Source organism: Castor canadensis, chromosome 18 (assembly GCF_047511655.1).
Source record: "Castor canadensis chromosome 18, mCasCan1.hap1v2, whole genome shotgun sequence".
Classification (NCBI taxonomy): Eukaryota; Metazoa; Chordata; class Mammalia; order Rodentia; family Castoridae; genus Castor; species Castor canadensis.
In genome coordinates, this window is record NC_133403.1 from 13,254,854 (window position 1) to 13,278,526 (window position 23,673).

The window sequence follows — 23,673 nt, forward strand, 5'->3', positions numbered from 1 at the left end:
TCCTTGACCTCTTTCCTCTGCTTCCCAAGTCACTGGGATCACAGGCTTGGGCAACCATGCCAACTTGTCACTTGAGATGGGTCTCACTAGTTTTCTGCCTGGGGTTGTGATCCTCCTAATGTCTACCTCTTGAGTAGCTGGGATCACAGGTATAAGCCACTCCACTTGGCTCTGGCATGTTTTTTTTTCTTGGCTTGTTTTTTGAGATAGGGTTTCACTAACTTTTCTTTGCCTGAACTGGCTTCTAACTGCAATCCTCCCATCTCTTCAATCCCCCAAGTACCTGGGATTACAGGTGTGCAACACCATACCCACGCTGATTGGGTTGTACATTATCTACATGGGTATAAAGTGGAAAAACAAAAAAGTGCTCATACTGATTTTTTTGGGTTTTTTTTTTTCAGTCCTAGAGTTTGAACTCAGGGCCTCCCACTGGCTAGGCAGGTGCTGCACCATTTGAGCCACTCCACCAGCCTTTGGGATTTTGAAGGCCTGAAAATCCTGGTAGAACAGAGACAGATGGCAAGTCTCAGTAATAAGCAAGGCAGCCCCTGGGCCTGGCTGAGTGAGAGAGTAATCAGTTTAAAGAACTTGCGCTGCATAATGGTAATGCTATTATCAGCCTTACATTTTCTGGTTTTAGAAATTGTGTTTTGGTAAGCAAGAGTTATTTGACTCACTGACATTAGACTTTTGCCTATGATTCTAGACTTGCCTTGGTATAAGCAGGAAAAGGACGTCTTCTTGACGACTGGCCCAAGCTCTTTTACTAGCTCCTTTATCTGGGGAGAGGGCGCTTGCGTATATGCTAATGCTCTGCGTGAGCAGCCTTTAAGCTTTCTGAATCACAAGTTACAATCACACTTGTTCTTAATTTGAAAATACTTCTCCTGGGTTGTTTTCTGAATTTAATAAAGAATAGTTTAGGTATAACAGGGTCATTGTTAGGGGCAGTATTGGAGCTGGGCTTAATGCTACATACCTATAATCTCAGCTGCTTGGAAGGTGGAGTCAGGAGGATCTGGGCAAAGTTAGAGAGCCTTTGTCTCAAACAAAATACAAATAAAAGGGCTGGAGGGGGGGCATAGATTTCAAGGCCCTGGGGTCAGTCCCAAGTATTGCCAAACATGGGGAGTGTCTGGCAGAATTGGTATTAAAAGACAGAAAAGTAAAATGGAAAGTCCTTTTATGGTGAACCTCTCTCTACCCCACTCAGCAAACTTCAGCAGTGCCTTCTGTTTTTCAAATCATTAGTCTTGGCTCCTATTTCTCTCTGCCTCCATGGCGAGCCCATCTGCCTTCAAGGCCTCAGCCAGTCTCCTGCTGATTTTCTTCTCCTTCCACATCTGTCTTCTGATGTCCACAGAAGTTATCCGTTGGCTGTAGAAAGACAGTAAAAGATAAAGACCTCCTGGGATCATCTCTCTCCAATATGGAGACTGGCCAGAAGAAGCGCTTGGCAAGTGTGCAGATCCTCAGCACCAACTTGACCCAGGGATTCACCCTGCATTCCCATTGCAGTTATTTTTGAGACATTTGCAAAATTCAGCAGACTTAAAAGTTCTGCTTCACTGCCTGTGGATCTGGAGTCCCTGCAGTTTCCCAAGTGCACAGAGCTGCTGGGGTTTCTTCAGTTTCTCCCTCTGTTGTCTGTGCCTGGTCTCATTGCCAGGGTGGGAAGGTACTCTGGTCACTGCCCTCTTGAAGGTGCAGCAGGTTATTCTTACAGGGAGTGCAGAACCTACATCAGCTCTCTACTTGGCCTTAGTGACATAAACTCTTTTCTTCCTCTATAAAGTCTGAGATATCATATTTCTTTCGAGCTTCCCAAGGAAAAGTTGGCTTAGTTAAGAGGTTTTTTGCGGGTTCCCCCATGATCATATGGATTGTCCTGCTGGCTCTACTCCTAAGGTGTAGATAGGTGAAGCTTTCTCTAAAATGCTTTTGTTTGTTTGTGTGTTTGTTTGTTTTTTGAGACAAGTTCTCACTGTGTGGCCCAGGCTGGCCTCAAATTCATAATCCTCCTGCCTCAGTCTCCCAAGTGCTGGGATTACAGCTTTGTACTGCAGTGTCTGGTTTAATAATTCTTACTGGCCGAATGCTGTTCCAAAGCAAGTGTGCCATGGACTGTCCTCTTTACTTGTTGGCTTAAGGTATCCCAGGACCTGCCCCAGCTCTCACTGTGACGGTCTCTGCTGGGGAAGAGGAAGCTCTGCATACCAGGTGCTGCCAGTGATGCTGCAGGCTGGAGGAGAGGCCGCAGGGCTTCGGGTGGGGGACACAGGTGACTAGTAGCTGTGCAGCCAGGCTGTGCAAGGCAGAGAGGTGTAGGACCCATGGCCCTGGAGGAGGAAGAGGGCTTGACCTTACTAACCCTGCTGAGCCTGGCTGTTTGTGGAACATTTTTCTTTCCCTTGTATTTCCAGTTTCAAGGCAGCCACACCTTGCTTCTGGGCTTCCTTTCACCCTTTGGCACCCAGTACTACTGTGTAGTCTTGGCAAGGATGTCTGAACAGGGAAGAGCTGTTCTTGAAAGCACCAAAAGCAGCCTGCCATGTGTCCCCAAGTCAGGGGTAGCCTTAGTGTTGAGTTATACACTTGGACTGGACCACGTCCCAATTATAGGGCTCCTGTTCAGTTGCTGTATGGAAGAGTAGGACTGGGAAGTGTGTGGCCTCTTACTGAGGGGAACAGGATTGTCAGCTGTTTGTTCACCAGAACATTTCCTATGCCAAGGACAGTGAAGAAAGAAAGAGCAGGGCGGGGGTGTGGGCAGAACTTTGGGGTATCTGTCCTGAAGCTTTTGCTCTGGGGTGAGAGCCAGGCGTGGTGTCTAGCTACGCACACACAAGCTGGCCCTCGGGGAAGATGTACACTTGTTTTTGTCAGAGGTAGTCCTAAGAGGTCTGTAAGGATGTTAATCCCATATGCTCTGCCCATCCCCAGCTCTCCCTGGACACTTGTGAGTCCCCATCTGGCAGTCACCAACATCATCACTTTCCCCTTCTTGCTGGTAAAGGCATGTATCAGTGCTCTGGCGCATGTGATGGGTATTTAATAAATGAGTAAGGGACAAATGTGTTTGAATATGAAGAGAACCAGTAGGAAAGAAAGGGTTCATATTGCCCCTGAGCCCCAGACAAGCCTGCTCAGCACAGAGAAGCATCCTTTATCATCATTTGGCTTTCTGGTTACTTACCTTCAATATTCCACCTGGTCCCCACTCCAGGCTACAGATGGCTTTACCCTGACAGTCAGCATCCACATACCGGGTCTTCAGTTCCCATGTGGCCAAGCAGCACTCTCGCTGAGTAACCTTTTCCTTTTCTTCTCCTCCCTCTGTCCTAGATTCATCATGTCTTTTCTGTGAGCAGTTTACCAAGTACTTGGCTTGGTTTGGGGAAGAGGCTAAAACGCAGAGTGGAATCACAGGTCTTGCTTGTTCGAACAGATGGAAGGGAGATGTGAAATTTAGGTACAGTGAAATACGCTTTAGCTACACCCAGGCTCGTCCCCAAACTTGTCCCACATGTGCTCACTTTTGCCCAAATTCTTTTCTGTGTTGCAGAGCCCTCTATTCCCTCCTTCCTCAGCTTCCTGTCTCAAGTCCAGCCATGGCTCAGAAGGGGGGCTCTTCCTTTCTCCAGCCAGTGCTTACATGCCCTATGCCAGTGGCCCCCCTTTGTACTGGGCATTGCCCCTCTGTCAGGACTGGGTGCTGCATTACAAGGGATAGGGCACTCAGTTACAGAGAACTGATGTGCTAGGCATTTGTAGAGAGCAGTGACGGCTGCAAAGCCTTAAAGATTCTTATCCTTTTAGGTCTTTGCTTTGGGCTGAATTTAGCACAGTGATTTCCAATCTAATAGCAAGTGATCCCCAGCCATCACATGGCTAAGAGAAGCATGAAAACACTCTTGTTGATTAATATTTAGTGAGTGAGGGAAGCAAAGGTATATATTTTGCCCAGAATCTATAAAGAAAGCAATGGGAGAAAGGCCAGGCAAAGTTTTACATGCCTGTCATCCCAGCTCCTTGGGAGGCAGAGTTGTGAGGAGGATTGCAGCTCAAGGCCAGCTGTGTTAAAAAGTGAGGACCCCCCCCCATCTCAACCTGTAATTTGGGTGTGTTAGCACACCTGTGATGCCAGGCGTGCAAGGAGGCCAAAGATAGGTCGAAGGATCATGGTCCAAGGCCAGCCCTGGGCAAAAACCCAAGACCCTATCCAAAAAATAACCATAAAGACAAAAAGGACTGGGTTGGGGGGTGTGACTCAAGTGATATAGTACCTGCTTAGCAAGTGTTGAGACCCTGAATTCAAACTCCAGTCCCACCAAAAGAGTGCAGCCAAGCAGACCAAGTTTGTTGATTATCTGACTTTACCTTGCCCCAGGTGCAAGGTACACTGTGCATCAAGGTACATCTGTGTGGTTGGTGCATCACCTCTGACTTTCCTGTTCTGGGGTCTTGGGTAAATCATGTCGCTTCTTTGAGTCTGTTCCTTGCCTTTGAGATGGGAGGAGAATGGTTCTCACAAGGGGTTGGAGGACCCCAAAAGAGACTGTGTGGAAGGATCTACCTACAAATTATTATTAGATCATACTACATAAAACTAGAATGCTTCTCCATTCCTCAGCTTCCTGTCCACACCTTTCCACCATACATTGAAGCCTGGTGTATAACAGAGCTTAAGCCAGGTGCCAGGTACATCCCGAGGCTCTGGACTGTAGGCTCCCACAGCCTCAAGGGACCTGTAGGCAGGTAGACAGACAAGTGACTCAGACCCAGTAATGGTCAATGAGGAGGGGCACACATGGTGGGTCCCCGAGCTCACTATAAGAGAGGCTCCCAGCCTGGTGAGAGTGGGGAGAAGGCAGCATGTGCTGTGGAAGGGGCTCCTCAAAAAGCATTCCTTTGCAACTGGTACTGCTGAGGAGTGTTAAGCAGGAATGGGGACTGGTGTGTGGCTCGAGAGGTACAGTGCCTGCCTGACAAGCACAGGGCCCTGTGCTGTTCAAACTCCAGTACCGACAAAAAAAAAAAAAAAAAAAAAAAGAATGACAGACCATTTTGATAGCAGTACTGTTAGAAATTGCAATGAGAACCCCATTTCGTAAGAGCAATTAAAAAAAGAAAAAGGAATTCTGCCAAGGTGTAATTCTCAAGAAGCACATGTGACCCATTTGATGAAGAAAACCAGAATAAATGAACTCTGCTGCCATAACTCCCCCTACCCTGCGCCATGCAAAAAAAAAAAAAAAAAATCTGGCCTTTCCAGCCCTGAGTAGTTCAACTTGGCACTGGCCAGAGACCTCCAGGTTGTGCCCTGGCTACCATGCAAGGGGGACTTACAGCACACTTCTTTTGCTTTCAGAAGTAACCGGGGAGGCACGTCCTTACCATGGAAAGGAGGCTGTGGATCCGCGGCAGGGGCGGGCCAGAAGTGACCCCACACACTTCCATGCAGTGAATGTGGCACAGCCTGTCCGCTTCAGCAGTAAGTTGCAGACCTGCCCTAACCATGCTGCCCACTAATATGTAGGCCTAAGACTCAGCCCCTGGCTCTGTGTGCAACTGCTGGGGAGGTGAGATTGTTTCCTAAACTCCAGCCCTTGGAGATTTTGGAGAGGCAGGGGGAGAGCACGAATCAGGCTGTATGGTGACCTGTGCAAGGTCATCCAGATCCCAAGTGGTAAAGCAAGACTTGTACCTAGACTCCCTAGCCAGGTTACATGTTTTCACAATGCAGCCACCTTCAGAGCAGGACAGCACTGGCCCTAAGAAATCTTATAGTTGCATTGTTCCCTTTTATACAGGGAGAAATAGGCACTAGATTAGGTACAGCTGATAGCATGGGCAGACTCCTTCAATTAAAAAAAAATTAAGTGATTGGTTAATAAGTAACTTATGACATTAATTTTTAAAAGCAGCATAACGAGGTTAAGAAAGGTTGAAAGGAGGGCTGGTGGAGTGGCTCAAGTGACACAATGCCTACCTAGAAAGCATGAGGCCTTGAGTTCAAACCTCAGTACTGAAAAAAAAAAAAAAAAAAAGCAAACACGTGTACTGTGGCACTGTAGATGAACTGGGGATAGTGAAGTGGCTCAAGAGGTAGAGCACCTGCCTAGAAAGGGTGAAAGGAGGAAAAGCCACAGCTAAAATGCCCACGCTGAGCAGACATGCATACAACTTAGATACAAAGAGCAACCAGAGTCAAGGAAGGAAGAATTGACAGTTGATGTGCCTGCTACGGAGCACTGGGGTCCCTCTGCTTGTACTAACACTCAGCTCACAGACTCAGTGTTGGGGAGCATCTTGGAGACTCCTTGAAGCCCTGGGCTGGGCCACTGAACCACAGTGGCTCTACCGGAGACCAATACTGTCAGTGCTGAGGAGGCCCTGGAAAATCACCCATCTGCCGGTCCCCAGTGATGACCCTGCATGGATCTGCACTTCTTTGATACTGAGGGAAAGTGTGTGGTCAGACAGAATGCATCTTTGCGGGCACATAGGAAACTTGAAGTAAATGCCACCCTATTTTCCCCCTCAGTGGCGTGTGCTATACACTCTGCATCACACTGTCTCTTCCAGGGTTGGCTCCATGTCCCTGCACACTCAGCTGTTCTTAGCCAGGCCTAAGCAGTTGTGCTGTTTAGTTTGCTGTCCTTACAAACAGTGCTGTGGACATTCCTCAGCCACTCAGAAGCCCAATTTGCCATTTCTTTCCTGTGATCTCTGTGCCTTTGTTAAGTAACACACATGTGCTTTAAATATTAAAACAGCATAAATTCCTAAGAAATTTTACAAGTTCCACAGCACATAGATGCATTTAAAAATAGCGTTTTTTTTTTTTTTACAACTGGCTTTGCTAAAAGTTGTTACTTTTCAGTGTACTAATAGGAGGTACTCCAGAAGTTGAAGGTTATACGTTCTATAAAGCATGCCAATGATAGTACCTCTATAAATTGTAAAGTCCCAGCACTTCCTGTCCTGAGGGACAAGTGGACAGGCTGACAAAGTGAGAAGATACCAGCTGCTTTCAGGGAGACAGAGCTCCAGCTGGTTCCTTGGCTTCCTGAGATGTGGATGTACCCAGTCTCTTTTTCTCATTTGTAGGAGGCAGGAATTGGTCCCATAATCTCATGGTTATCAGATTTTTCTACAGAAGGCCACCATCCTCCTGAAAGTGCCCATGTGAACAGAGAAGAGGGGCAGGGACTCATCTCAGAAAGCAGTGGGCTTGGTGGCAGCAGAGGCTAGGATGCTAGACATCAAGAATATTCCCTGCTCACACCCAGCTGGGCCTCACAGTGTGACTATGTAGGAAATTATGCTGTCTTATAAATCAGAGATTGAAATTCAGCAGCAGTTGGTGAGTACTAGATAGATTTAAAAACCTTATAGACATGGGAGGAATCACTGAATATACCTGCCTCATAGGTTAAATTTGTAATTGAGAGAAACGCAAGCATTTCTACATCGTGTGATCTTAGGAGGCACTTGTCTCCTTGAGCCTCAGTTTCCCTGTTTCTCTAGCATGGTTTCTGAGGGTTGTTTGTCCCTGATGCAACACATATAATTTCATTTTTGAAGTTAGGATCCTAATTTGGGGGACAACTCCCCTTCTGTCCTTCATGTTTCCTAGGAAAGTGCCCGACAGGGTGGCACCACTATGAAGGCACAGCCAGCTGCTACAGGGTCTACCTGAGTGGGGAGAACTACTGGGATGCCGCACAGACCTGCCAGCGTGTGAATGGTTCCCTTGCTACCTTCTCCACTGACCAGGAGCTACGTTTTGTCCTGGCCCAGGAATGGGACCAGCCCGAGCGGAGCTTTGGTTGGAAGGATCAGCGCAAGTGAGTCCTGGGGGTTGGAGTCTGGTCACCTGTGAACCTGAGCAAATACCTGGCAGCTAGCATTTGGAGAGGGCAGATCCCCACTCTCTGGAAGCAAATAGCGATTCAGGGGCTTCTTGTGGACATCAGGGTGGAGTTGGGGGCTTGTGAAGGGGGAGGGATTCCTAGGCCCTGTTGCTGCCTTGTGGGGACTCTGACTAGCTCCTTTCATTATTCCACCTCTGTGGGTACAACTGCAGTTGATAAGCATGGCCCAGGTGTGCCGGCCTGTATCTCAAGAGGCTGGTCCTGATGTGAGGGGTGTACCGTGGGTGGGGATTCCTTTTGAGAAGTAAGTCCTGCTGGCTCTGTGCTCAGTACTTTCGTTTATTCCTCCCAGAAACCTCAGGGGCTCATGGTGGGCACACATGTGACTGTGGACATAGGCTCAGTGGGCACATGCCAGGAATCAAGCCCAGGCAGTCTTCCAGAGCCTGACTCCCAAACCCCAGGCTGTGTGCATTAAGGGGAAGTTTGAGGATGTTAGTGACCACACATCCTCCGCTAGGCCCAGCATTTGGGAGATGTGGGGGTTTGTTCGGGAGATAGGATGTACTGAGGCCTGCAGTGTGCCACCTTTGAAAATTGTATCATGCTGTCCCATCCATGCTGTTGGGGTTGAGGGTTGGCTAATGGCAGCCAGTTACTGTCCTTTTTCCAGAGTGCAGCATAGCTCTGTGGGGTCGAAAAGATAGCCATTGCTCCCTGTCAGTTGTCTGCTGCCTCCCCACGATAGCATAACTGCCACACTGCTTGGCTAGGTGGAAAAGGGCTATTTCAAGACAATCTTGGTTTCAGCTCCACAGTTACATCCTGTGTGTTGTTGGCAAATCAGAAGACTAAGCTATTGATCTTAATGCAGCAGCAATGTGAGAAAAAGAACTCTTCACTCAGGTTGTTTTACCAAACCCATGAGGAAATGCCTGGGAGTCCAGTGAAGAGGCAGGAGAGCATCAGCCAGTGAATGAAAAGCCCCATCTCCTTGCCAGCCACATGTGTGCACAGTGCAGGCTGAGGGCATAGCAGCACCATGCCCGGGCTCAAAACATGGCAAGCAGGCAGGCCTGCTGATGAGTATCTCCAGAGCTGAGGCTGGAACGCTGGAGCAGGGGACTCAAACTTGGAAGATGCTTATAGCAGTCAGCCTGGTCCCTGTACAGGATCCCTCAGTGTTGAGCAGTATGCACTTGCAAACACACTGCACAGGAGGCTGGCTGTGAACAGAAAGCTGTGCACGTCTTTACCCTGCTTGGTACTGTGTATTCATAGGTCCTTGTTTTGTCATTGAGGTATAATTCACACACAACAAAATTCATCCCTTTAGGGTGTACTGTTCAGTGGTTTTAACACATTTAGAGTTGTGCTCCTGGGACTTTTGACTACCAAGAATAAGGTTGTCCTGGCTTAAAATGTGACGGCTTCATGGGATTAGCTAATAAGAACAGACTTGGCAGGATTTACCAGAAGTAGACCTTTTTCTCACCTGTGAATTTATTGCTTAGAATTTTAGCTAAAACTTAAGTCATTCATGTTTTAGAAGTTCAGTTTTCTAGAGGTCGATAGAACTGTTAAAGCAGATACACAGCAGATCTACAACGTTACTCAGCGTTGGTCAGTGGTACAGCACTCACCTAATGTCCCAGGATTTGTCCTCAGGATCAAAAAGCATACACACAAACAGATAAATATCCTCAGCACCACTAAATAAATAAATAAAGCACATGTGCTGAGGTCTCTCTTTCTGTCACCTGCAGGCTGTGGGTTGGCTATCAGTATGTCATTACTGGCCGGAACCGCTCCTTAGAAGGCCGTTGGGAGGTAGCATTCAAAGGTAAGTCTTTGTGGCTATTTGAGCGTAATGGTATCATTCCTGTGTATATACCCAAACAAATCAAGGTTAGCTTACTAGAGAGATTCCTGATTAACTATATTTATCACAGCACTGTTTCACAATAGCCAAATTATGGAATCAGTCTAGGTGCCCATCAGCAGAGTACTGGATAAAGAAATTGTGGCTTAGGGCAGATGGAGTGGCTCAAGTGATAAGAGCTCCTGTCTAGCAAGCATAAGACCCTGAATTCAAACCCCAGTGCTGCAAAAGAAAGAAATAAATTGTGATTACACATCATGGAGTTTTACTCAGCCATTAAGAATGAAATTATTTCATTTATTGGAAAATGGATGGAGCTATAGATCATCATGTTAAGTGAAATAAGCCATTCCCACAAAGGCAAGTATCACATGTTTACTCTCATTTGTACAAGTTAGGGGAAACAACAGAACAAAAACAAGGTCATAAAAGTTAAAGAGGGACTAGTAGAAAAATGGGAAGGGAAAAGGGGAATGGAGAAGGGGATAAGGCCTGGTAATAGAAGCCAGGCATGTTGTTTCCCGCCTGTAATCCCAACTACTCAGGAGACAGAGGCAGGAGAATCTCAGATTCAAGGCCAGCCCTGAACTCGCAAAAACAAAATACAAACAAAGGGCTGAGGTGTGGCTCAAGTGGTGGAACACTCGCCTAGCATGCATAAGATGTCCTGGGTTCGATCTCCAGTACCAGGAAAAAAAAAAAAGAAGAATGTGATCAAAGTACATCATATAAATATATGGAATGCCATGATGAAACCCCTTACTATATGCTATTTAATATACTCCAAATAAAAAAGGAAATTATTCTAAGTCAGAGTGTCACTAGGTTGTCCCCTCCTCCCTCCCACTCTTCCTTCTGCACCCCAATCCCATCCCCCAGCCTGCAGGGGACATGGAGAGGAGGGTGCCCAAGATTTCAGGATGATACTCTGGGGCTACTGCACAGCCCACTGTTCAGGCTCCATGTGGGACTGAGGCCTTCTCTGTAATCTGTTGTTATTTCTCACTGGCTACACTGTCAGTCCTCCCTTTGGCCAAAGAGGGTAGCGGGGAGAGGGATGGAGAGAAGTTAACCCACTGGGAATTAAGTTACAGTTACATAAGAGAAAGACGTTGTGGTGCGCTGTTGCACAGCAAGATGACCATAGATAACACTAATGTATCATGCTAGAAGAAAGGATATAGGATGTTTTCATCACAAAGAAATGATAAATGTTTGAAGAGTTGGATATGTTTAACCTGATTTAAACATTAGACAGTGTATCGTACCCCATTAGTATGTATAGTCTTTATGTTTTTTATGTATTAGCTAAGTAAATTTATTTAATTTTGTATTAAATTTAATAATAAATTAAGCAATAGGTATAACTCAGTGATAGAGCTGTTGCTTGGCATTCACAAGGCACCCTGGGTTCAATTCCCAGGCCCCCCCCTTTAAAAAAAAAAAGAATAAAAAGTTGAATTAATAGTTAAGGACTTTGGGGCATATAAATGAGCATAGAAAGTGGGCCACTGATAATGAACCAAAGAGGAAAGGACAAACTTTCTTAGTCAGAGAGGTTGAGAATTAGATTCCAAAACCTGAAGGAAACTATCAGGTAGATAGAGTTGTTTCAAAGATTTTATGTCAAGTTGCTTGGAAATACCAAGGAACAGAAAGAAAACATAGGTACTATAGGCAGTGGAGTCCCCCTGGCCTTTCCCTCTCCTATTGCCCTATTGCCCTGGATCTTTGGAGTTCTGCCTGGGAGCCATCATTGTACCTGCTGTACTTGCCACCCAAGCCATATTCCTCTAGACTGCCCTTTGTTAGTTCTTGCCTATTGGGTTTGTCTTTAGGCCTCTGGCTTGAGCTCAGGTCCCTGAGACACATCTCAGTCCTGCTGCTTATGGCTTCAGTGTCTCTGAGAAACACAGTAAAGAGTGGTGGGCTCTAAAACAAGGTTGCAAATAGTCAGGACCTCAGGCAGCCAGCTTCCTAGAGAGAGGCAGGGCTCCAGAGAGGCTGTCACTATGCCTGGCAGCTGGGCCAGGACAGGGAAGAGAACTAGAGGCTGAGGGCCACACCCACTGATCTCTGTTCCTACTAAGAACATCCTCCCATTCTTGTGTCTTCTGATTCCTTACTGAAAACACCACCCACATTTGCATTTCCATACTTTGTGTATGTGTGTGAATTAGATGGCTTTTGACCTTCTAGGCCCCAAAGTCATGATGTGCCTTGTAGAGGACCATTCTACTAACTTTTCACCTGCTCTCATCTCAGCTGTTGGAGGTGAATCTTTTAAATGCTGTAGTTCAGGCCAGCCTTCAGGACAGTATTGACACTAGTGAGTATGGCTGTCTTCTGGATACTGACAGGTAAAGAGGGAAGGCATCTGTGTGCATGGCATGACAGCATGCCTGACTCGGTGGATTCGGACCCTTGTCCCTGGCCTGAGAATGGCAGAGGCCCCAGATGGGCTGTAATGACCATGTTTGTCTCAGTGGCTTTGTTGGGATATAAGGAGAACAAACCTAAAATTTAGAAAAAGATAGTGTATGTGTCAGTACTGGTAGCTATGGCTGCCATAGGATCCCATTTGTGTAGCTCAGTGGACAAGTGGTCCCAGTGCAGGAGGGGGTACTTGTGAACGGCATCCAATAGCACTGTACAGAGACAGCCTGCTATTGGCTGCAAATTTGGGGGTTCTGTTAGTAGATTTAAGTAATAGTCACAAAATGAATATGTGGTTAAAAGAGATTCTTTGGCATATAAAAGCAATATGTGACTCTTGATAGCATCTTGGGTTTGGGAGTTTTTGGTTTTTTTCTTTAATTTACATGTGACAATTAGGGATTTGAATATGGGCACACAGATGATGCTGGTTTTCTCTTTCTTTAACTCCACCTCCAGAACAACTCATAATGTGTCAAGCTGTGTGTAGGTTCTGGACCAGCTGAAGAATCTCTTTTAATCTCATATTTGTTTTGTGACCACTAGCAGAATCCCCCTCCATGGCCATCTGCAGGGGAAGGCATCCACAGTGGCCAGGGAAGGAGAGGAAGCAAACAGTAGGCTGAAGCTGCATGTGGGTGCATCACACTCTTCTCTCTGTTTTTGTGCATTTAAAATTTTTCATACCAGAACTATTTAAGGAGCGTTCTACCAAGAGAATGTGGAGTGAACTGGGCATGGTGGCTCAACGTCTGTAATCTCAGCTACGTGGAAGGCAGAGATAGAAGGATTATAGTTCAAGGTCAGCCTGGGCAAAAAAAAAGCAAGACCCCCGTCCCAACAAATAAGGCAGGTGTGGCAGGTCATGTCTGTGGTGCATGTCGGTGATCCCAGCGACACTAGAGGCGTAGGCAGGAGGATTTCCATCTGAGGCCAGACTTAGGCAAAAACACAAGACACTCTGAAAAACAGCTAAACCAAAAAGGGCTGGAGGCATGGCTCAAGTGGTAGAGTGTTTAAGGCTCTGAGTTCAAACCTCAGTACCACCAAAGAGGGACAGATTTAGAAAGAGAGAGAGAGAGACTGAGACTGTAGAGTGAGAAGAAGACTGAAAACACAAAGGCGCGTGGCTGAACCTGTCTCCTGCCTCCTGCCCCCAGAAGGAGCTCTCACCAGTTACTCTTTGCTGTTCATGTCATGGTGCAAAACCAGAATGGAATTGACTGCATCCAAGAGAGTAGCCCGTAGCTCAAGGAAAAAGTACCCTGGAAACAGTATGAAGTACTTTTAAATCTTTTGTCATTAATGATGAAACTAAGAATGTGGTGTGCCTAAAAATATTAGCTTAAAAAAATTAGCCTCACAGTAAGATGTTTTAGATAGTCTGTTTCAACTACATCTTGTGCTGCTTTCTTCTTCTTTTAAAAGGTTCTGAGTTGGCACAGTGCTGCATGCACGTTACATGTATTTATCTATGCCCCTATACAGCTCCCGTCAGCTCCTGGGCCACTCCCCAGGAGGTGCCTCTGCTGCTCACAGCTCAAATGTGCACATGAGCCCTGCCCAGCGATGCTGAGGCTCTGCAGATTTGGCAGCACTGGGTCCTAATGTATGCTGAACTCGGAGCTGCCACTGCCAGCAGACACAGGCCCGTCATTTTTATAACATGCAAAAAGTGTGAAAAAATGCAAGTCTTTGTTGACTAGAGAGAATCAGTCATATTTTCCCATGTGCCACCCACAGGGCCTCCCATCGTCATGGCTAACACCGTTGCTTCAGTTTCTAGCTATTCATGTCTGTTATTTATTTTAAAGCACAAACGTGAAACATACTGTGTAATGTGCACATGCATTGTGTAAATTCCTCTTTTAAGATTCACTCAGAGCTGGGCATGGTGGCACACATCTATAACCCCAGCAACTGGGAGACTGTTCAGGGGAACCAAGAGCATTCCCGGTCTCACATAGTGAGACCCTATCTTTTTTTTTTAAAAGGTTTTGTGGGGTTTTTTTTGTTTTTGTTTTTGTTTTGTTTTGTTTTGTTGATGGTACTGGGATTTGAACTTTGGGCCTCATGCTTGCTAGGCAGGCACTCTACCACTTAAACCACTCCACCAGTCCTGTTTTTGTGCTAGGTATTTTTGAGATAGGGACTTGCTTTCATTTTGCCTGGGCTGGCCTTGAACCACAATCCTCCTGATTTCTGCTTCCTAAGTAGCTAGGATTATAGGAGTAAGTCACTGGTACCTGGTGAGACCCTGTCCTTTAAGCTGGGTACTGAGAAGGTAACACCCACGCACAGGAAATCAATGTGAGTCAATGCCCTGTATAGCTATCCTTATCTCAACCAGCAAAAACCCTTGTTCCTTCCTATTATTGCTTATACTCTCTCTACAACAAAATTAGAAATAAGGGCAAAATAGTTTCTGCTGGGTATTGAGGGGGGGGTAGAAGGAGGAGGCGGAGTGGGTGGTAAAGGAGGGGGTGGGGGCAGGGGGGAGAAATGAACCAAGCCTTGTATGCACATATGAATAATAAAAGAAAAATGAAAAAAAAAAAGCTGGGTACTGGCTGCTCACACCTGCAATCCTAGTTTCTAGGAGGCAGAGATGAGGAGGATTGAGGTTTGAAGGCAGTTCCAGGCAAATAGTTTGCAAGACCCCATCACAGAAAAGGGCTGATGGAGTGGCTCAAATGGTAAGAGTGCCTGCCAAACAAGCATGAGGCCCCAAGTTCAAACCCCAGTGCCACAAAATAAAGGAAGGAAAGGGAGGGAGGGAGGAAGAGACTTACTTAGAGCTTACTTACTTAGACTTACTTACTTACTTAGACTTACTTACTTACTTACTTACTTACTTACTTAGGTAACAGTTCCCATCTGTTACCTCCTCCCATACTTCAGCAAACACGCCCACTGGTGGGACTCATGTGCATCCCAGGTTAACAGAGATCATCCTCTCTGTCCCGGTGTTGTATCCAGCAGAAGACAAGGCTATGTTGTAAGATCCTGATGGTAAGATCAGTAAACAGAGCTTCAATCCTGAACCCAGCCATGGGACCTAGCATCTAGAAGCCTCAGTAAGCAGTGAGGGAGAGGCCAAGCTGGAGTGGGGTCAACCAGGGAGAGGCTGCAGTGTGCACAGGGAAGAGAACCCCAGTGGAGCAGCTGCCTCCATCCTGGGAGTTCTGGGGGAATTCAGACAGCCCCGTGGGCCCTATGCAGGGTTGTTCTGTGGGTGCTGAGGTAGCAGGTTGGAAAGAGGAGGTACTTCTTGGGGAAGCAGATGGCATGCTGGCTTGAAAAGTAAGTGAGGGTTCTCCTAAGCTGAGGAAGTAAGGGATAGACACAGGTGGGGGTGGCTGTCTTTGCAGACTGCAGATGTGGCAGCAGAGGCACATTTAGATGCCTTGCATGGTAGGCTAAGAAGTGACACCCGAGCAGCTCATATATTGACAGTGGGGGGACTAGAAGCTTGCCACCACCCTGTTGCTCCAAGGACTGGATCCTCTGTGGTGGAGGTGGGTGAGAGGAGGGGTGTCCTAAGGGAGATTTAGGAAGATGGATTTCTCTAGCGTTAGCCAGGGTGACTGTATTTGTGATGCCTTTCTCCAGGACCTTTCAGGAAGAGTAGGATGGCTGAACATGTACAGGAAAAAAACCTGTGGAAGGGTTACTGCCAGTTAAGTACGGGGAGTCCTTGGCTCCCTCTCAGACCTCATGCCCTTTCGAATACACCCAGGATCTCTACACTGGTCATCAGCCCTGAAGCCCCACTCAGACCTGACACCCTGATCATCAGTCACCTAATCATCACAGTAGCCTCCAGGCAGTGCCCTTACTCCCAGTGTTTCCTCACACACCTTCTAGAAGGTCCTTTTTTCCTTGGCTTCAGTCCTTCATGGCTCTCATTTCTTGCAGTTACAGTCTTCAACTGAGGCCAGCAGCCCCCTTCCCTCTCTGCCCACACCTGCCATCCCACCCTTCTGTCCAGCCCCACTTCTGCTTTGCTCTTGGCTCCCACTGTGATCCCTTCCTGGGATGTTCCTGTCCAGTCTCCCGGGTTTAGGCCTTGGTTGATGTCTAGAAACTTTGTAGCAACTAGGACACTTGCCTAGGAAGCTCAATACCCTGAGTTCAATCCCTAGCACCTCCCTGAAGAAAGGGACACACCACATTGCCATCTTAGTGAATGATAGCTTGAGGTGTATTCTGTCATTCTACCTTGTAGGAAATGTTACTTTTCTACTTGTAGTGATTCTTGTTGGATTAGGCAAAAGGAATCTTGATGGCCCAGCTTGGAGGGCTCCTGGGACATTGCTGAAAATATGTTGGAGGTTAACATCCCCCTCCCCAAGCACACCCCGTATCCTCATGCTGTCAGGGTTTCTGTTCACCTTATCCCCAGCCGGGAGGGCAGGAGCAGAGTGGGTGGCAGTTTTCCCTGAGCTGTGAGAGGGTCCTAGGGAACCAGTGCCTGCCAGGACTCACTGTGACCAGCTGGTGGGGATGCTGATGCCCTAGGTGGGTGTTAAAGTTGATGATTCTGCCCTAATAGTCCATGACTCACAGATGCTATACAGAGGCATTCTGGGTGCTCCATTTTTTACTAGATATGTTAGACAGTTTTTTATCACGGTGACAAATGCATGAAAGAAACAACTTAAAAGAAGGAAAGAAGCAGGGCATGGTGGCACACAACTGTAATCCACACACTCAGGAGGCTGAGGCAGGAGGATCACGAGTTTGAGGCCAGCCTGGGCTACCTACTGAGACCCTTTCTCAGAAAACCAAAAGAAAAAAGAAAAGGAAAGATTTATTTTGGTTTAGTTTTAGTGATTTCAGTTCAAGACTAGCTGGATCTATTGTTTGGGGCCTAAGGCAAGACAGAATAATATGACAGCAAGAGCATGTTACAGAGGGTGCTTGCCTCATGATGGCCAAGAAGCAGAGACAGGAACACACCCCTATAACCTCCTACCACCAACTAGGTCCCATCTCCAAAAATTTCTCCCACCTCCCAATGATGTCATCAAATTATAAATTCATCAATGAATCTATCATAATCCACTGATAAAAGGCATGATAGCTTATTCCTGTAATTGAGGTGGAGATCAGGAAGATTGCAGTGTGAGGCCAGCCCAGGCAAAAGGTTCACAAGACCCCATCTCAATCAATAAAAGCTGGGGGCAGTGGTACATGTCTGTCATCTTAGCTGTATAGGAAGTGTAAACAGGAGGATTGTGGTCCAGGCCAGCCCTGTGGGAGAGCCTGTCTCAAAAATAACTGACCCAAAAGGGGCTGGGGTGTGGTTCAAGTGGTAGAGCACCTGCCTAGCAAGCACAAAGCCCTGAGTTCAAATCCCAGTACCACCAAAAAAAAAAAAAAGCCTTCATGATCCCATCACTTCTCAGTGATTAGATATAGTCACTGGGGATCAAGCCGTCATCATGTGAGCCTCTGGTGAGCACTTTATATTCAAACCATGACACTGGGCATTCTGTCTTAGGAAAGAACTTTCTCTTACCCATTTGTTCTCGATCCATTTCCCCACTTATTTATTCCTTTTTTTCTTTTTTGGTCTTTATGAACTACACTCCCCCCCCCCTTTTTTTTTCTTGGCAGAACTGGGGTTTGAACTCAGGGCATTGTGCTTGCTAGGCAGGTGCTCTACCACTTGAGCCACTCCGTCAGCCCAAACTACATTTTTGTTGGTATGAACTCCTGTGTTGTAATTCTGTACTTCATTACTCAAGCTGTTTGTCTAACTTTAAACACTCCTAGCAAATCACCATCCAGCATACTCTTCTTTCCTAGGTAGCACTTGTCACTACTGGGGTTTTCTCGTTTCTTGTCTGTTGAGGCCCTGCCAGGCCTGGTGTCTGGAACTGACTTCTAAGAGGTCTCAGGAGTCACGCATGTGACTGGGACCACAAGGAACCACTAGCACTTGGTGGTCTACAAGCTATAGTCCCTTTGAGGACTTTGCATGACTCTCTGCTTACATTCTGTTGTGTGCAGGCTTACCTTTTGTCTGTTGCCACAGGCTCGTCAGAGGTGTTCCTGCCCCCAGACCCCATCTTCGCTTCTGCCATGTCTGAGAATGACAATGTGTTCTGCGCCCAGCTCCAGTGCTTCCACTTCCCCACCCTGCGGCACCACGACCTTCACAGCTGGCATGCTGAGAGCTGCTATGAGAAGTCTTCATTTCTGTGTAAAAGAAGTAAGTTCCTGGAGTCTGTCTTCTCAGGAAGCTGTCAGAGCCCTGAGGTCAGCCTCCAGTAGGCTCTGACCTCAGATGCTCTGAGGCAGATCCATCCACTTGGCCTCTGTAGCTCTGTGGCCTGAGCAGCTGTGGGCATCTCTAACTCTGCTTCTCTTTCTTAGGGTAGAGACCATAATTGTACCTTTCCCACTTCAGTGTTGTTAGGAGATTAAAAGGCACCTCTGGAGCATCTGAGTCCCTCAGTCACCTCTCCTGGCTCCATAGGTCCTTCCTGCTCTTTACTCTTTGCCTTATCTGGACTGCTCCTTCCCCCATGGCTGGCATGAGTCTTTCCCTGTCCCTCTGCCAGTGCATTCACCCAAATTCCACATCAAGGCCCTTTTCAGCTTTGGGGGCTCACAGTATTGTCGTGCCAACCAAGGACGGGATTATGTGATGGAGGTGAGAGGGTTGTAGCAGCCTTGGCAGCTGCTGACAGTTGCTAATGTAGGAGTCCAGTTCAGCTAATGACCTCAGCTGTGTTGTTGTGGACCATCCCTCTCTCCTCTGCTGGTGTGTCACAGACCAAGACTTCATGTGCATCTCGGCCTATTTCTGGACTCCATTCAGACTCTTGGCTCTCTCAATCCTGTATTAGTGCCACACTGCTATCCTTAGCTTCGCTGGCATTGGGACTCCTCTTGACAATTATGTCAACTTTTCTTGGCCTTTTTCTCTTTTACATGGACTTGAGGATTTATTTGAACATTCTTATTCTTTTAGTGTGAGAATTCTCCTAGATTATCTATGTAGACAGTTTTGTTTCTTTCAAATCTTGGACTTCTGTTTCTTTACCTTTTTTTTCCTTATTAACTTTTCTCACATTGACTAGAAGTAGTTTGAACAGTTTTTCCTTCTCAGCCTAAAACAGAACACTTTTAGTGTGTGAGCATTAAATATACACTTTTTTTTTTTTTTTTTTTTTTTTTTGGTAGTACTAGGGGTTGAATTCAGGGCCTAGAGCTTGTTAGGCAAGTGCTCTACCACTTGAGCTATGCCTCCAGCCCAAGCATACTTCCTGTAGGATTTTGGAACATATCTTTTTGAGGTTAAGAAATTACCCTTCTATTTCTACCTTTCCAGGAACAAAACTATTAAAATATTAAAGAATGTTTGGTATTTATTGGGGTTATGTGATTCTTCTTTAATCTCTTCAGTTTGTTCATTTTTTTATTTCACATTAGGAGATTTTTTTCCCCCTTTTTTGGTGGTACTCAGGTTTGAACTTGCTAGGCAGTTTTGAACTTGCTAAGCAGGCACTCTGTGCTTGAGCCATGCCCTAACCCTTTTTACTTATTTTACTTTCAAGTAGGGTTTCACACTGCTGCCTGGGGTCAGTCTCAGACTATAATCCCCCTACCAGTACCTCCCAGGTAGCTGTTGTTAGAGGTATACACCACCACACTTGGCTTATTTGTTGAGATAAGGTCTCTAACTTTTTACCGGTCTGGCTTCAAACCTCCGTCTTCCTGATCAGTGCCTCCCATGTTCCTCACATTAAAGGTGTGAGCCTCCATGCCTTTGTTTTTGTTTTGTTTTGTTTGAGACAGGATCTCACTCTGTTGCCCAGACTGATCTGTAATTCCTGGGCTCAAGTGATCCTCTTGCCTTAGCCTCTCAAGTACCTGAGACTGCAGGTGTGTACCACCACACTAGTCCTGGCGTTTTGTTTTTTTTAATACATATATTAGATTGCTGGATTTGGTTTACTAATACATCATTCAGAATTTTTAAGCTTAAGAAGTAAGCTTGGCCTAGTTCATTCCTTTTCTGTAGTCTCCTTAAGTAATTTTTGTCTCGTGAATATTTGTTTGTATAAGGTAAGGTAGGGAGCAGTCTCTTTTACCATTCTCTAAATCTGTTTATGGAAGTTGGGGATAACTTGTTCTTGAGTATTTGGTAGACCGTGCCTTACAGGACCATCTGCATGGGGGAGGGGGCATAGATGTAATTTCAAACTTAGGGAAAAGTTGCTGGAATAGCATAATGAACTTACTCTTGTATACTCTTCACCAGGTATTTGTATTTTGCTACATTTGCTTTATTATTCATTCTCTGTGCATATTTTTTTCTGAATCACTTGTGGGTAAATTGGAGATACTGTGGACCCTTGCTCCAGTGTATGTTTCCTAAGAACAAAGAAGGACTTAAGTGGTCAAGTGTCTGTCTAGCAAGCCTGAGGCCCTGAACTCAAACCCTAGTATCACCAAGAAAAAAAAACATTGTCTAAGAACAATGAATATCCTCCTATATAACCATAATACATTGTTCAAAATCAGGAAACTCAGCCTGAATATAATACCATCCAGTAGTTCACAATCCATTACACCAGTTTTGTCAGTGGTTCCATATCCTTTGTAGCTACTTTTTTGCAGTGGAGCCAGAATCATGTATGGCACCTAGTTCTGATTTTTTTTTTTTCTTTTGTGGTACTGGGGCTTGAACTCAGGGCCTTCACCTTGAGCCACTTCACCAGCCCTATTTTTTTTTGTTTTTTTGTGAAGGGTTTTTTCAAGATAGAGTCTCGCCAACTGTTTGCCCAGGCTGACTTCAAATCACAATCCTCCTGATCTCTGCCTCCTGAGTAGTTGGGATTATAGGTGTGAGCCACCGGCACCTGGCTTTAGTTGTGATTTCTAGTTCCCTGTCTCTGAAGTTTACTAATTCTTTCCATGGCTGTCTCAAGTATGAGCCTGTTGAGGGCACTCTTCTTCTGTTTTGTTCATTTTTTCTGTGTCTTTCAATAGCTAGTATTTTTGTTTGATTCTTTCTTACAGTTTTCATCTGATTGGGTTTTTTTTTTTAATTAAATAATTGTGTGTGTGTGTGTGTGTGTGTGTGTGTGTGTGTGTGTGTGTGTTAGTGTTAGTTACTGAGGACTGAACCCAGGGCCTTGAGCTTGCTAGGCAGACACTAAAACACTGAGCTACATCCCTAGATTTTTTTGTTGTTTGTTTTAAATTTATACTAGGAATTAAACCCAGGTCGTCAGGCTTGCTAGGCAAGTGCTCTACCACTTGAACTACACCCCTAACCCTTTTGCTTTTATTTTGTTTTTGAGATAATGTCTTGCTAACTTTGCCCAACCTGGCTTTGAACTGGAGATCCTCCTGCCTCAGCCTCCTGAGTAGCTGGGATTTCAAGTCTGTTCCATCATGCTCAGCTCGCTACTAAATTTCCCATCTGATTTTGTATGTGTCTGCCTTTTCCACTAGCGACTTTAACATATTAGTCACAGTTATCTTAAATTCCCCGTGGGATGGTTCCTTTGTGTCATCTGGGTCTGGTTTTGTTGACCATTTTGTTTGAAGTGTGACTTTTTTCTGGGCATTTCATTGAAAACCAGACATTTTGTGTAGGAAATAGACATTTGGTGCTGGCAAGTAGCTACACCCTTCCTTCCATTAGGCTCTTAGTGCAAGGAGATATTTAATACTGTGAGAAGGTATCTTCGGGGAGAGTTGGGCTGGGCTTGGGGTTTGTTAGCATAATGTTTACCATTGCTACTCCCCAGCTTTCACTATGCCCCCAGTTCATATTCGGTAGCAATGTCTTGAATAGCTGTTCCATCCTCCATGTTAGGCCTTCTCTTTGGGCTGCCTCTCATAGTCTGCCTCTTGGAGATACACCATTGTGAGTGAGTCAAAGCTTTAGCCTGGTGGTGTTAGGGGCTGATGTTCTCATTAAACCTCAGACTTCCCTGAGGCCAGTGCCCTGGGTTTCCAGGGTATGGCTTTCATACATGCTTAATCTACTCCTCTAGCTGGAGTTGGATCTAGCACTGAGGCTTTCACCAGTATTCCAAAGACTCCAAGTGCACCCTGATTTATAGAGGTGAGCTGATCAGAGAGGGTAGGTAGCAGGTTTGGGGGTTCATATTTGACTTTTTCTGATGGTTCCTAAGTTAGAAGTACAGGTACAGAATAAGGAAGCTGGCAGTCACTGACCAGATCTTGAATGCCCTGGTTGGTCACTGAATAGGTGATGGGTTCTTTGGTCACATATGGCCTGACCATTGTCAGATACATCATGAGGCAGAATTGTTAAATAAATGGTACATATAGTCTGTAACCTTTGGTGTTAGCTTTTTGCTACTCATAATTCCGTGGAGAGTCATTCACATTGTTACTTAGATCAAGTTCGTTCCTTTTTATTGGTGAATAGCAGTTCATGGTTTTGTTCCGGTAACCATTTGCCTGTTGAAGGACATCTGGACTGATTCGTTTTTGACTATTGCAATGAAAGCTGCTGTGAACATTTGTGTGCGTATTTTTATGTAAACATTAGTTTTCATTTCTTTGGGATGTTTACCCAGAATTGCAGTTGCTGAGTCGTTAGGATAGTTGCATGTTTAGTTTTTTTAAGAAACAAGCAAACTCTTTTTCGGAGTGGCTATACATTTACATTTCCACCAGCAATATCTGAGTGACCCAGTTTTCCCTACTTTTTTTTTTTTTTTGAGATACTGGGGTTTGAGCTCAGGGCCTACACCTTGAGCCATCCCACCAGCCTTTTTTGGAAGGGCTTTTTTGAGATAGGGGCTCGTGAATCTCCATCCTCCTGATCACTGCCTCCTGAGTAACTCTCTACTTTCACCAACAGTTGTTTTCACTGTTTTTCCTTTTGGCCATCCTAAGGGATGTGGTACCATCTCTTCCTGATTTTTTTTTTTTTTTTTTGGTGGAATTGGGGTTTAAATCAAGGCTTCTTACTTGTAAAGCAGGCAGTCTACTGCTTGAGCCACACCTCCAGTCCCATGTCCTTGTGATTCTAATTTGCAGCTCTGAGCCACATCTTTTCATGTGCATAATTGTCATCTACATATTTTCTTTGCTGAAATATCTGTTGATGTTATTTGTCCATTTTTTATTTGGATTGTTTGGGTTTTTTTAACTGTTGAATTTTGATAGTTTTTTATGTATTCTAGATACCAGACCTTTGTCAGATATACGGTTTACAAACATTTTCTGCTGTGTAGTTTGTCTTCATTTTCTTCACAAAGATTTCAATAAAACAAAAGTTTTTAAGCTTGATGAAATCCACTTTATCAACTTTTCCATTTTATGGATTGTTTTTTGAATGTCAAATCTTTTAACTGCTTTTTGCCTAGCTTTATAGTCTGAAGAATTTCTCCTGTTTTTTTCTAAAAGTTTTATAGTTTTATGTTTGACACTTAGGTGTATGATCCATTTTGAATTAATATTTTTTAT

The 23,673-nt window shown here is 45.5% G+C and overlaps 1 protein-coding gene across 4 annotated transcripts in view; it reads left to right on the forward strand.

The window, feature by feature from the left end:
* Dgcr2 (DiGeorge syndrome critical region gene 2) overlaps positions 1–23,673 on the forward strand; it is a 74,518-nt gene that overhangs the window by 35,704 nt on the left and 15,141 nt on the right. For 2 of the 4 annotated variants that reach the window (XM_020160714.2, XM_074060664.1), the window contains 4 exons: positions 5,375–5,497; positions 7,637–7,856; positions 9,650–9,726; positions 18,245–18,421. In XM_020160714.2, the coding sequence (XP_020016303.2) occupies positions 5,375–5,497; positions 7,637–7,856; positions 9,650–9,726; positions 18,245–18,421 (597 nt within the window). The remainder of the gene's footprint in view (positions 1–5,374; positions 5,498–7,636; positions 7,857–9,649; positions 9,727–18,244; positions 18,422–23,673) is intronic. The other 2 variants (XM_020160715.2, XM_074060665.1) reach the window with 1 other exon arrangement.